This window comes from Vulpes lagopus, chromosome 2, assembly GCF_018345385.1.
Source record: "Vulpes lagopus strain Blue_001 chromosome 2, ASM1834538v1, whole genome shotgun sequence".
NCBI lineage: Eukaryota > Metazoa > Chordata > Mammalia > Carnivora > Canidae > Vulpes > Vulpes lagopus.
Window position 1 is genome coordinate 71657472 of NC_054825.1, and position 14188 is coordinate 71671659.

The 14188-nt window shown below is 44.4% G+C and overlaps 2 protein-coding genes across 4 annotated transcripts in view; one reads left to right on the top strand and one right to left on the bottom strand.

The window, feature by feature from the left end:
* Positions 1–2042, bottom strand: part of TUBGCP4 (tubulin gamma complex associated protein 4) — a 38285-nt gene extending 36243 nt beyond the window's left edge. The window contains exon 1 of one of the 2 annotated variants that reach the window (XM_041744333.1): positions 1706–2042. In XM_041744333.1, the coding sequence (XP_041600267.1) occupies positions 1706–1783 (78 nt within the window). In that variant the 5' untranslated portion in view covers positions 1784–2042. The remainder of the gene's footprint in view (positions 1–1705) is intronic. The other variant, XM_041744334.1, reaches the window with a different exon arrangement.
* Positions 2043–2084: 42 nt separating this feature from the next.
* Positions 2085–13048, top strand: ZSCAN29 (zinc finger and SCAN domain containing 29). Of its 2 annotated transcripts, none has more exons than XM_041744331.1 (6): positions 2085–2161; positions 3120–3551; positions 4034–4238; positions 6040–6735; positions 8168–8638; positions 9880–13048. In XM_041744331.1, the coding sequence occupies exons 2-6, from the start codon at positions 3234–3236 to the stop codon at positions 10746–10748; spliced, it is 2559 nt and encodes an 852-aa protein (XP_041600265.1). In that variant the 5' UTR covers positions 2085–2161; positions 3120–3233; the 3' UTR covers positions 10749–13048. The 2 variants fall into 2 exon arrangements, with proteins under 2 accessions (XP_041600265.1, XP_041600266.1); XM_041744332.1 differs by lacking the exon at positions 2085–2161 and adding an exon at positions 2245–2537.
* Positions 13049–14188: the final 1140 nt, after the last annotated feature.

Consider the following 14188-nt stretch of genomic DNA (forward strand, 5'->3'; position numbering starts at 1 on the left):
TGAGAAAACATGCATTAGTGTTATTCTGAACTTATCCATTTGGTAGTTTTGTTTACTTTGTAACAAATACTTGGCTTTATAGTTTTTTAAGAGCAATATGTTTCAGTTTATACTTAGGTTAATGTGTGCACATACTCAATATTATAATAAAATGATTTTTATCAATATTAGGTATTCATAACAATTCTTCCCTTTATTTGAATGTGAAAAACACTGCTCTGCAGAAAGTATACAATATTTTGCATTCCCACCAGTAATGCACAAGAACTCTAATTTCTCTCCCTCTGCCTATGTCTCTGCCTCACTCTGTCTCTCTTGAATAAATAAAAACTTAAAAAAAATTAAAGGAAGACAGCTATCTTCCCTATACTCTGTTATCTTTTTACTTCAGATAGTCAAGCTGCCACAAATACTTCCTAAGCATCTTCTTCCTATATGTCTGTCATTGTGCTAGTTTTACAGGGGAAAATAAATAATGAGGGGAATCTAACTTATAGGCTTTGTACATTGAGAATGTCATTTTTCTGCTTTTTCACAGCCTAAACCGCCAATTCTTATAAGAACAGGCATGGCTTATTTAAGTTTTCGTTTAAATTCCAGTTAACTTAGTGAAATACTAGTTTTAGGTGTACAACACAATGATTTAACACTTCCATACCACCACCAGTGCTCACCCCAAGAAGTGCACTCCTTAATCCCCATCACCTATTTCTCCCATTTCCCCCACTCTCCTCCCCTCTGGTAACCATCAGTGTGTTCTCTATAATTAAGAATCTGTTGCTTGGCAAAATATATATATATATATATATATATATATATATATATATATATATATAAAGAAAAATGAAAAAATAAAAAGAATCTGTTGCTTGGTTTGGAACTGGCACGACTTTGTGATCAGACAGAGCTAAACTCAAATCCTGCCATTGCCAGGACTAGTCACCATAAATTTCTCTGAGCTTCAGTTTCTTCTTTTGTAAACGGGGGCTAACAATACCTAAGTTATTGAGAGGGCTGGATATTACTGAAAGCAGCAGAAAAGAACAGTACAGATACTCGAGGCAAGCGGACATGGGATTCAAGACCAAGCTCGCTAACTCCTAGCTACCAGATACAGGGAGTCAATCTGTGAAATGGAGGTAAGTGGCTGTGAAGATTAAATGAGAGGCATATCGTACCTTCCTCCTCTTACATCCTGGTTACATGAAAACCCCTTCCAAATTCTCCTAGTGCAGAAATTTCCTGCGAAAGGAGTAATGAGAGAAACACTCCATTTTTCAGTCAACAGAACTGGCTGCCCCCTTACGGTGTGTGAAGCGCCATGTATCTGGACCAGCTTCCACAGCCCGCTCTAAAGCTGTGTGAGCGTGAAAACGGGTGAAAGCGCCTCCTTCACCTTTACATCCACTTCCCTAGCAACTCTCGCTCAGACACCTCAACCTGAAGCCGGGTCGCCGGCTCCCTCCTCCTCCCCGCAGGCGAGGCCCACCGGGCGCCACCTCAGGCCTGCGCCCTGCCCCTCGAGGTGAGGTACCGCGCGCGGACGCCCCTCCGCACAGGCTCGGCGACCCGCCCGCGGACTCGCCCGGCGAAATCTCGGCGCCCGCAAGCCCCGCCCTTCGAGCCTGCAGACTCCTCCCCCGGGCCTGGCGCGGGCCCGCCCATCCGGCGCTCCCGAGTTCCCGCGCTCGGAGCCGGGCCGTACCTGGAGGCCGCTCCGCTTGTTCCACGTGAAAATGGACCCTGGGTACCCGCTCAGAGCCAAGAGCAGTTCGTGGATCATTCCCAAGGCGGACCTCGAGTCCCTGTGTCCGTCGCCCCCTCCCCCAACGGTCCTCCAGGGAACCACGGAGGCGAATGCTGCCTTCTTGAAGGGCGCACAGGCCCCGGGGACAGGCGGTTCGTCCTGAATCCCAAGTGGCGAAACAACTGCTGCGGGAAGAGCGGACGGGAAAGGGGACGGGACCGGCGCCCCACGTCCCGGAAGTGTGCCGCGCTCCGCGGGGCCCACTCACTCGCTCCTGCCGGCGCTCCGCTGGAGAAGGCTCCGTGGTTGCCCTTGCGCATGCGCCCTGGGCGCCCGAGTCGCCCGCTCGGACTTCCGGTTTGAGAGCCGGACTGGGAGGCTGGAGAGCCGGGGCTGGGGCCCGACCCTAAGAGGGTGAGGCTGGCCCGGGGGCAGAGATGCGAGTGGGTTGAGGGGCGGCCCCGAGAAGGGGACGCTCCCAGGGGTGGCTGGAGGGTGCTCTCAGGGCGCCTTAGCCCTTCGGAGGCCTCTGGAGGCACCGCACGACGGCTCCGAGAGTGACCTGGCCGGAGGGAGCGAAGACAAAGAGGCCGGAATCCCGCACCCGCCACTCGTTGAGCCGAGTTCCGCTCCCGCGAACCCCGCAGCACTCGGAGCCCCTGGCCAGCAACCGAACTCGTCCTCAGGAGACCCATTACTACCGCCCCCTCGGACTCCCATTCTCCACCAACTCAGTGTGACTCCCCACGCCCACCGGCCCTCGCGTCAGGAACCAAAACCAGTCTTCCCAGTGCGCGAGGTTTCCCCGCCAGTAGTTCCCGAATAGTTGCTGAGCGGTTACTTCCGCTGTGAGGGAAAACAAAGACCCAGTATCCAGTGCTTGATTTTTGTCCCGGGTGGGAACTGGTAGTTGTGTGGTCCGAGGGGGAGGGGAGGATGCAAAGGGCCTCCGGAAAGACCGTGGAGGTACTGGGGGAGACCAGCTGCCACCCGCTGGACAGAGGCTCTTTGTTGCCTCCAGCAGGAGGGTCACTTGCCTTTAGATCCTCTTAAGGCCAGGTGTCCCATATGGTTCGGACTGACTATGCAACATTGGTCAGGGAGCTAAATGGGATCAGGTTCGGGGGGAGGTGGAAGAAGAGCAGACAATACTTCATTCTTAGCTGCCTCCCCAGGCTGCCCTGGGAGTCACCCAGAAATGGCAGCCTTTGAAAGGTCTTTTCTCCTTCATGTTCAGTTCTGGCTTGCCGTCCTCAAGTTGGTGCTACCTCAGATGGCCACGTGGAGTATACGGGAAGGCAGGCCAGCTCTTGGCAAGACTTTAGACATACAAGTTTATTTCTTCTGATAGTGCCATCTCTCTCTACCCTAGGAAGAAACTCTTCTTACAGTTGAGAGACTCATCTGCAGGTGATTCTCCAAGGACATGGGAAAATAGGTGTAAGCCCTCCAACCCTTAAGTGGAGGGGAGCTGCTTTCGCTGTGAATGATGGCCAAACCCACTCTGAGAGGGAATGGCACTAACTCTGAGACCTTCCGACAGCGCTTCAGGAGATTTCACTACCAGGAGGTAGCTGGGCCCCGGGAGGCTTTCAGCCAACTCTGGGAACTTTGCTGTCGTTGGCTAAGGCCGGAGGTGCGCACCAAGGAGCAGATTGTAGAATTGTTGGTGCTAGAGCAGTTCCTGACCATCTTACCTGGGGAGATCCAGAATTGGGTACAGGAGCAATGTCCAGAAAGTGGAGAGGAGGCAGTGGCTCTGGTGGAAGATTTAGAAAGAGAGCCTGGAAGACCTGGACGTTCGGTGAGAAGGGAGGGGCAATTAAGAAGTGTGTGACTGGGAAGGGGCAAGGATAAAGGGCCACATTAAGGTATCGACAGGTTTAAAGAGGGGCACAATCTCCTTTGGTGATGCTTATACTACAGGTCCTGGAACGGGTAACTTTTTCAGATAGAGCTTATCTGGAGATGCTACCTGGGTGTACCTTTGTTACCCTGTCATAATGAGTTATTCATAGTTTTACAGTTTTTTACTTAAGAGGGAAGAAAGGGGAATTATTTTTTAGCTTGTAGGTGGGTTCATTATTTTGATCTTTTCTTTCTGGAGTTCCAGCTGCAGAATATCTAATGACATAAGAAAGACCCTTGTTTACTGTCAAACCACCTCCCCCCACCAAACCTAGCCAAGTCCCAAAAGGATGAACCCTTTTGGGATATTAAGTAATCTCCTCTGGGAATGCCCCTCATTATAACCTTGCAGTGACGATTAATGGGGGTTGTTTCTAGGTCACAGTCTCTGTGAAGGGGCAGGAAGTGCGCTTGGAGAAGATGACACCCCTGAAATCATCACGAGAGTTTTTAAGTGTTCGGCAGGAGTCAGTGGAACCCCAGCCCAGGGGTGTAACCAAGAAAGAGAGGGCAAGAAGCCCAGACCTGGGACCACAGGAGCAGATGAACCCAAAGGAGAAGCTCAGACCTTTTCAAAGGAGCGGTGAGGAGTAGATTCATATGGGAAGATAGGATGCCATTCTAAATTGGGAAGTAGGGTTGGGAGTAGTGAGTGGGAAAGGGATTTCAGGAAATGAGCTGAAATTGTAGAGTATGCAGTTGTTGGGAGACCTAAAGGTATGTAGTTTAGCTCTCTGATGTAGTATTCTTATATTTCCTCTTTTAACAAGTCTGCCAGAGGATGGCTTCCTAGTTTTTATCAGAATTAGAATTATTTTGTTTCCCCTTGGTAATGATGATACTAGGTCAGTATTTTCCAGATAAAAATTCTTTTGTATACTTGAAGGCACAGCCTCCTTTCAGTCATTTTCCTTCTCCAAATTGAACTATGTTGTTTCTTTAAGCTCTTCCCCAGAAGCTCCATTCTGTAGACCTACTAAGTTTTTGTCACTCTCCCTTGGAAATGAAGTCTTCCAAATATCACATTTATTGTGGAGAATTAAATGATATTATTCCAGGGAGGGTCTGGTACATAGGGGCAGAGTAGGAATTTTACTTCAGAATTTCACTACATTTTCTTTCAGTACAGCTCAAGTAATTATTTGGTGATTATTGTTTACTTGGTAACTCCCAGGACTCTTACCACTTTCCCCATTGTCTTTGTGCCTAGTGCTTATTGTTGTACTTGATTGTGTAGAACTTGTTTTTCTTCTTTGCACTTGGTTGAACTCCATATTATCTGTTTGGCTTTTTTTTTTTTTTTTTTTTTAATCATTTCTTTTACTTGTTGGTTGTTTTGAATTCTGATCTTATCATCCAAGAAGCTAGCCTTCTCAGCCATTTGTAATGGTCTCTGTTTAGTAATCCGGATGCAATCCCTCAACCCCACACAGAGACTTGCAGAATTAATCTTTTGAATATCTGCCATGTATTCCGATGCCTTGCAAGGTACTCTGCAATAAGTGAAAGTGCCTATTCTCAAAGAGCTTAGCATGTGATTGAAAGCAAGTATGTACTGAACCTAACTGTATGGAAACCATGCCAAACAGTGACTTGTTCTTCAATTCATGTGACTGTAGTAGGGGTTCAGCAGAGTGGGAGATGAGGGAGGGCAGTAGGGAAGGTTTCATGGGGTGCTTTGGCAAATACAACTTCTCATAGAATGGGTTAAATTTGGAGAGGCACAGAGTGATGAATAATTTATATGCTGTGTTCTGGAGAGGAGTCTGATATGAATGGACGGTGCATGGTAGGCACTCGGGTTAAGGTTGAGCTGAGGAAGCTAGAGCCTGAAGTTAGGTAGGACAGTGACTGTGGCCGTGATCCGGGTGTGAGAGGACAAAGGGTCTAGATTTGGATGGTAGCAGGAAGAACAGAGCAGGATATTCTAAGGGAAAAATCCTTAGAACTTAGTGACCGTGTGAAGGAAATGGATGAATTGAAGTTTCCCCCCTACTCTCCTTGTTTTTGAAATTACTCTGAGTTTAATTCTCTAGCACCAAGTGGAAAACTAATAGGAGATAGGAGGTGACTGTTCCCAGCAGTGCCAAGACCTGCCTGTAAGTGGCGAGGAAGGCTAGGGAGCAACATGGAACAGAAGTATTTGCATTGAACACACAAACGGAACCTTTTCCTCTCTTGTCACCCTGCTCTGGAAAATATTCTTTTTTGAGGTTTTATGTATTTTCTCCACTTTCTCCACCCCACTGAACTTTCTGAAAACACTTCCTTAGACACTTTCTTTTATAAGCCTCTTGGATTCAAAAAAAGGCAGGTCTGAACTCACAGGTGTTTTTATGATCAATCCAAATTATGATATCCTTTGTTTACTTCCCTGCAAGCAGGATTTCCATTTCCTAAATCCGGTGTGGTCTCCAGGTTGGAGCAAGGAGAGCCATGGGTCCCTGATCTGGGCTCCAAGGAGAAGGAACTCCCAAGAGGCAGTCACACAGGAGATAAACAAATGCATGCTGATCTGTTATCATCTAAGAGAGAGAGAAGAAGTTGGGTGGACCAGGATTACTGGGGCTTTGAGGACGAGAAGGTAGCAGGTGTACATTGGGGCTATGAAGAGACCAGAACTCTCCTTGCAATTCTCAGTCAGACTGAGTTTTATGAGGCGCTCCGAAACTGTCATCGAAACAGCCAAGTGTATGGGGCTGTGGCTGAGCGGCTCCGAGAGTATGGCTTCCTTCGGACCTTGGAACAGTGTCGGACCAAGTTTAAAGGTCTCCAGAAGAGCTACCGGAAAGTCAAGAGTGGTCATCCACCTGAGACCTGCCCCTTCTTTGAAGAGATGGAGGCCCTGATGAGTGCCCAGGTCATTGCCTTGCCCAGTAACGGCTTGGAAGAGGCAGCCTCTCACTCTGGCCTGGTGGGCAGTGATCCTGAGACTGACGAGCCAGGGCAAGGGGGCTGGCAGCATGAGGAAGCAGAAGAGGCTTTGGCTGAAGAGTCTGGCAGTGATGAAATGGGCCAGGAGGCCCTGCCTCAAGACCCTGAAAACTCGACTGCACCTGTTCTTTTTCGAAGCCCAAGTGGTAAGAAGCTTTTCTTTTTGGGGTTCTGTGAATAGATTTGAGGAGTTATGAGACAGCATGTGTAGTCAGGAAGTTTGATGTTGCCTTCAGCTTTGTCACTTAAATAGAGAACACAGAGGCACTTCTCAGTTCTATGTGTATTTCATTCTCTTTTGTGGGAATATTAAGTAATAGGGAGTAATTTTAGATATTTTAAAGAAGTACTCAGAAGATTTTTAAGAGCTCTTAAAAAAGAGTATCATTCCTTCCATTTATTAAATTTTTTTTTTCTTGCTTATAAAATCTTTGACTGCTGAGAAAAACCTGACACTACACTATACTATCTTTTTTTTTTTTTAAAGACTTTATTTATTTATTCATAGACACAGAGAGAGAGGCAGAGACACAGGCAGAGGGAGAAGCAGGCTCCATGCAGGGAGCCCAATGTGGGACTCGATCCCACGTCTCCAGGGTCACACCCCAGGCTGCAGGTGGCGCCAAACTGCTGCGTCACCGGGGCTGCCCTACACTATACTATCTTTAAGGAGACTATTTTTTGGGCACCTTAAACAAACTGATGCTTTATATTTCCCCAGTTCTCAACATCAATTTATTTTTTGTGTTCGTTTTCATTTAGCATAGCATAGTGAAGGACTGCCCAAAGCTGGGGAAACATTTTCTAAGAATCTCCTAGAGGAGATTCGCAACACACATAGTAAGAAACCTTGTTGAAACACACATAGTAACACATATACACACATAGTAAACACATAACACATAAACACACATAGTAAGAAACACTTTGTTGAAATATTATTTGCCCATGGAACTGTTTTTAAGTATTATTTATTACTGTTGATATAATTTGTGTAACCATGTTGTTATGGAAAGAACACCGAAATATGAGTTGGGGCTTTTTTATCTTGACCACTCATCACCTGGGTCACCTTGGATAGTTATCTGGCCATTTCAAAACTTGTTTCCTCACTCGTAAAATGGGGCACAGCAGCAGTGATAATGTGTGGTGTTACTTCAATTCTGTTCTAGGCTTGTCTTCCTATCTTCTACTTTTTCCTTTCTCAGTATCTATTTTTTTTCTTTCATTCTTTTTTATTACTGGAATAAATGCAGGTAAACCAGAGACATGGCACATATGCTAGCTGCTATTATTTTCATCTTTTTTCCACTTTTTCTCTGTCTTCCAATTCTTACCTGCAGTGACTGGAGGATGATGGAAGCATTGTCCTCTCCAGCTGGATGTCAAGTGGGAGGAAGACACTTTGACTCTCCCTTCCCTCTACTTTGTATAGATTTTGGAAACATGAAGTATTTTTACTTTTTCACTTAGGAGCACAAGCTTAGGTGGTTTTTCATCATGCACTTGATAGGACTGAGGAATTGAGGCTGTAAAGCCCTGGATTAAGTAGTGCTAAAATTTCTCTTCTGGTGGCAGGTGTACACTGGGGCTATGAAGAGACAAAGACTTACCTTGCAATTCTTAGTGAAACTCAGTTCTACGAAGCCCTCCGGAATTGTCACCGTAACAGCCAGTTGTATGGAGCAGTGGCTGAGCGGTTATGGGAATATGGATTTTTAAGGACACCAGAGCAGTGTCGGACCAAGTTTAAAAGCCTACAAACCAGCTATCGGAAAGTCAAGAATGGCCAAGCACCAGAGACCTGTCCCTTCTTTGAAGAGATGGATGCTCTGGTGAGTGCCAGGGTTGTTGCCCCACCCAGTGACAGCCAGGAAGAAGAGACAGCCTCTTGCCCCATCCAGGAGACAAGTGAGACTGAAGCTGAGAAGCAAGCCGACATGGCAGAAGAGACCATAGAAGAAGATTCTGAGGATGATGAAGAGGATACTGAGGTACCCCTGGAGGTTGTCATGACTCGTGCTCCAGTCTTATTCCAGAGCCCCAGTGGTAAGATCCTTTTACTTCTTAAGGTTTAAGTAGCAACGGGGAGGCAGTAGGATTTAGGAGAAAAATCAAGAATCTAAAGACCAGGAGACAGGCCTCTATACCCAGCTCTCATGGATTCTTGTGACTACCTTCTACCTTCTCTCTTCTCCAGGTTTTCTTTCTTTCTTTTTTTTTTTTTTTTTCAGGTTTCCTTTTTATTAAGGCAACTCAGAAGGATATAAATTATTCACCTGACTTGCCTTCTCATACTACAGCATCAGTCTGATGGGTGCAGACTTTCTAAATTTGTTATCATCTACAGCTGAACTGTTAGGCAGTTTACCTAGCAGGGAGTATGAAAGGTAACATCTACCAAGTAGCACATTGTATACCCATAGTGAGATGAAGTTGATTTTAAAAGTTCACTTTTTTTTTTTTAAAGATTTTATTTATTTATTCATCAGACACACACACACACACACACACACACACAGAGAGAGAGAGAGAGAGAGAGAGAGAGAGGCAGAGACACAGGCAGAGGGAGAAGCAGGCTCCACACAGAGAGCCCGATGCGGGACTTGATCCCGGGACTCCAGGATTGTGCCCTGGGCCAAAGGCAGGTGCTAAACCGCTGAGCCACCCAGGGATCCCCCTGTTTTTATTCTTGATGTATATTGGAATTTGAGGGGAGGAGGACTCATTTAGTTCTGTTTGGATATAGAAGTTTCTCAGAGTTTTCCTGGACATTCTTGAACCTATCTTAAATCTGGTAGGTTTTCCTTGTTATACTGAGAGGATTTTCTGAAGATTGTGGGTATCCAGGAAAAGTTAAAAGAATGTATTAATCAGCCTCTGTAACAAATGAGAAGCATGTGATAGATTACTAAGTAGAGGAGTAAAAACATTGGAATTCCAATTGGTAGTAGTCATTGGGATCCAGTGCTCCTTAATTTTTATCTTTAATCATCTAATGTGATATTTGCCTTATCCCCAGCACATAATATTGAGGAGATGGGTAACTTTTAAAATTCTACTCTTGGGGATCCCTGGGTGGCTCAGCGGTTTAGTGCCTGCCTTTGGCCCAGGGCGTGATCCTGGAGTCCTGGGATTGAGTCCCACATCAGGCTCCCTGCATGGAGCCTGCTTCTCCCTCTTCCTGTGTCTCTGCCCCCCACTTCCCCCCCCCCCATGCCTCTCATGAATAAATAAAATCAAATAAATAAATAAATAAATAAATAAAATAAATTCTATTCTTACATCAGGTTTTGAGGCTGGATTTGATAACGAAGAGTATCTAAAACGAGATATTTCTGAGGAAGTACAACTACATAGAACATTACTTGCAAGGTCTGAAAGGAAAGTTTCCCGGCGTCTTACTCAAGGTAAAGGTGGTGAGAGTGAGTATAGATCAGGACAACAGTGGGAAAATACCCCAGAGGAGAGAAGGGGAAAACCAGCACTCCCAGAGAGGAGTTTAGGTAAAGTTCTAAATCATCAGAGACCTTACTTGGGAGAAAAACCCTGTAAATATCTCAGATACAGCAAAAGTTTTGGTCCGAACTCCCACCTCGTGCATCAGATATCTCATCAAGTGGAAAATCCATATAAGTGTGCTGACTGTGGGAAAAGCTTCAGTCGGAGTGCACGCCTCATTAGACACCGGAGAATCCACACTGGAGAGAAACCTTATAAGTGTCTTGACTGTGGAAAAAGTTTCCGTGACAGTTCAAATTTCATCACCCACAGGAGAATCCACACAGGAGAGAAACCATATCAGTGTGGTGAGTGTGGAAAACGCTTCAATCAGAGCTCAAGCCTTATAATTCACCAGAGAACCCACACAGGAGAAAAGCCCTATCAATGTGAAGAGTGTGGAAAAAGCTTCAACAACAGTTCTCATTTCAGTGCACATCGGAGGATACACACAGGAGAGAGACCCCACGTGTGTCCTGACTGTGGAAAGAGCTTCAGTAAAAGTTCTGACCTACGTGCACATCATAGAACCCACACAGGAGAGAAACCCTATGGGTGTCATGACTGTGGCAAGTGCTTTAGTAAAAGTTCTGCTCTAAATAAGCACCGAGAGATCCATACACGAGAGAAACTTCTGTCACAGTCAACACCTAAGTAATAAGCCCCTGAGAATTTAAAGAAAAGATAAATGCAGTGAAATTGTTTGAAAAAGTCTTCCAATAGTGAGATCCATCTCCTCTGCCCAACTAGCTTAGGAAACACTCTTAAGATTTACCCCACTCTGTTCCCAAGTCTTTCCTGGATCTACGAATTCCTAAGATAGTCATCTTAAGAATGAAAAGAAGATTTCAGTCCCTCTCCTTGCCTACATTGGAAATGACAGATAACACCTTTACCTCTCAGTGTCTATATTGTTCCTGTAATAGAGAGGACATAGTAGATGGCATGTATTTATTTATCCTGTTATTCAGCTGCATTTCAACTGGAAAAACCTATCACAGCATTTCAGGGAGAAGCTGTGAGACTTTTCTAATTGAGTGGGTCTTTTTATACAATTATGGAAATGCAAAACTGTGGCTCTTCCTGTTCGTATAAGCCTGTGCTTAGAATGATATTTGTCAGGCACACTCTTCATTTACCTTAAAGGAGAGTTTGATATCCATCTTGGTTCTGACCTATGAATCCTCTTGTCAAAAGCCTAGGTGTTCTAGATGGGAAAACAGTGTAAACTTTATATATTGAAGTGTGAACCCTGGATTTCTTAATTTCTTCTAAGCCCTAGAAGATCTGGAATAGAATAGTACATTTAGAGCATCTAGTTTGATTTTTTTTCTTCTGTTCCATCTTATCTGAGTTTCATCTGTCCCTTCTGGTCCAGAAGTGCAAAGAGCAAGTAAGCTGGATATGCTGATATGAAAGAAAGCAGTTAAGGCTGCCAGTAGGGGATTGTGCATTCCACACACACCAAACACCTAGTTTAGTATTATACAGCACTCCATGGGTGCTCAATACTATCCTTCATTGAGCAGATGCCACTACCATGTACCCATGGATTATGAAATAAATGGCTCTGTGCCAACAACTCTTTACCCTAATGGCAAGGAGGACAGATTATCTTTGGTCAGTGGAGTTGCCAATACTCACACACATGCACATGCAAATATTCACCTGTATAGATGTTTTTAAAAGCTCTTCAAACACGAGTGTGATTCTGTATAATCAAATAGTATTGAATTAATTGCTCATATTCCTAGTAGTATGATGAGCCCTGTACAGCACAAGGTAAACACACCCTGTCCTTGTTCTTACAATCTAGAACAGATGACTGACATGGACAAATAATAAGTGCACATGTAGAGCTGCAACAGTTTTAGAGAACTCTAGAAATCTAGTAACATTTTGCATAAATGTTAAGGTCTAATACATTATAGTTTTTTATAAGAAAAATCTGGGAGGTATTTTCTTCTCTTTATTCAGGAAGGCTTCATGAAACAGCAAGTGTTCAAAGAAAGGAAGGTTATTGGGTAAATCAGGATGGGATGAACTTTACAAAACTAATCACAAAACTGAGTACTGAGTGGGTGAGAAATGGGGAAATAGAGAGCAAGGTGTTTTATGCAGATGGAGCCGAGGGCAAAGGACAGACTCTAAGGAAAGTTAGACAAAGCTTGAAGGAGCACAAAATTGAGGAAGAATATGATCTAGGCTATGCACAAGGTAGAGAACTGCCTTAACTGGAATATGGAGTGCCAGAGGCAGATCTGGAGGTGGTGATCTCATCCACCTATAATAAATCAGGTACTGTGCTATACTTATTGATGAAACAGCCAGCTCACACTGGGGAAGAATGAGCAGTCTGAGGGGACTAGCTCCTATAAGAAACAAAGGTCAGAAACTAGTATCTTGAGAAAATACTTTAATGGGCAGGTCTGAGGAAAAAGGAATGTGAACAGATGGCTAAGGCCTGGGATAAGTAGCTGTTTCATATTCACATTTATCAGAGTCCTGTGGCCAGAATGAGATATGGAAGAAGAGTAGGGAGATAGAATATTCTGTAATTCATAGCTTGCTGTGTTAGATGAGAGGTTGATTAGGGTTCTGGTATTGAGGGATCCTACTACAAAAAATGTCCTAACATTTATTAGGAGGAGATGGTATCTCAATTATGTGGCCTAAGCAGACATGAAGATAGAAGAAACACCAGTCTAAAGCAGTGCCTCAGGATTTAAGATGGTTAAGTGTGTTTTTTAAATGTGTTTTTTAATATGAGCGATTACTGTCTTTAGTATATTTATGTATAGTTGTGTGTAAAAAGCACTGGTTGGGGTATCAGCAGATCTGAATTCTGGTTCCAGATGTCTTGTGTTTCCATCTCCCTTTCTGTAAAGCAGAATAATGTTTACACCTTAATCTGCCTCTCAGGGATACGATGTTAATAAAAATTATGTCTATAAAGTACCCAGTGTTTCTTCATGTGGCTCCCCCCACCAAAAATACATCTGCAATTTTTTAAGTTGTTGCTGCTATGAAAGATAAATTTTTACCTGCTTTAGGCTCCCTGTGTGGGCTTACTAGAAGTATGCCTGTTTGAATCTTAATGTTCTAGACTGAGAAACAAATTAGGATGTGGTAAAAGAGAAATTAGAATGAAAATCCTTCTGTGGTATCTGTATCCATTAGTGCAGTGGGTTAAGACCTCTTATAACTGGGCATGGAGAATAAGTGTTATTTTAAAAGATCCAGGACCAATCCCCTACCAACCTCCAGATGAAGAGAATATACATAAGGAATAGGGTAAAGGCAAACTCTCTTACTGGGGAAAGCCATTTCATCTCAAACGAGCTTACAAGCCATTTCCTACTACCCACTCTGCCATTCTTGAGGATGGAAGAAGCAAGAAATAAATAGTCTTCAAACATTCTAAGAAAGAGAAATCAAAGGATGCTACTCGGTGGTTGAGTGTCTCTGCCTTTGGCTCAGGTCGTGATCCTGCGGTCCTGGGAGCGAGTCCCACATCAGCCTGTTTCTCCCTCTGCCAATGTCTCTGTCTCTTTGTATCTCTCATGAATAAATAAATAAAATCTTAAAAAAAAAAAAAAAAAGAGAAATCAAGGCTACTATAGGTGGAGCAAGAGGGTCTGTGCTCCCTGCCCTTTTCATACTCATAAGACCTTTGTGGGGACAGAATGAATGGCATATACAGCAAAGGAAGCAAGAATGTATTATTAGCAGAAGCTAGACAATCATATTCTCATCAGTTGTTTCCTAGTGCTGTTATTTCTTTATCTCCATTTTCTCCACTCTTTTTTTAGATTCATTTATTTTAGAGAGATTTTATGTGCAAATGGGGAAGTGGGGCAGAGGAAGGAGAGAGTCTCAAGCAGACTTCCTGTTAAGTGCAGAGCCAGACACAGCCCTCCATGCTGGGCTCTATCTGAGGACCCTAAGCTCATGACCTGAGCCAAAACCAAGAGCCAGATGCTTAACCAGCTGAGTCACCCAGGCACCCCGCTATTTTTTTAAAGTAAACTCTACCCCCAAACTGGGGCTCAAACTCATGTTCCTGAGATCAAGAGTTGCATGTTCTACTGACTAAGC

What these genes read in the sequence shown, in the direction of transcription:
- ZSCAN29 (XM_041744331.1), top strand. Translation starts at nt 3,234, where the DNA reads ATGATGGCCAAACCCACTCTGAGAGGGAATGGCACTAACTCTGAGACC. An exon ending in CTGGAAGACCTGGACGTTCG is followed by an intron (nt 3,552 to 4,033) that starts GTGAGAAGGGAG and finishes GGTTGTTTCTAG; the next exon opens with GTCACAGTCTCTGTGAAGGG. An exon ending in CAGACCTTTTCAAAGGAGCG is followed by an intron (nt 4,239 to 6,039) that starts GTGAGGAGTAGA and finishes CCCTGCAAGCAG; the next exon opens with GATTTCCATTTCCTAAATCC.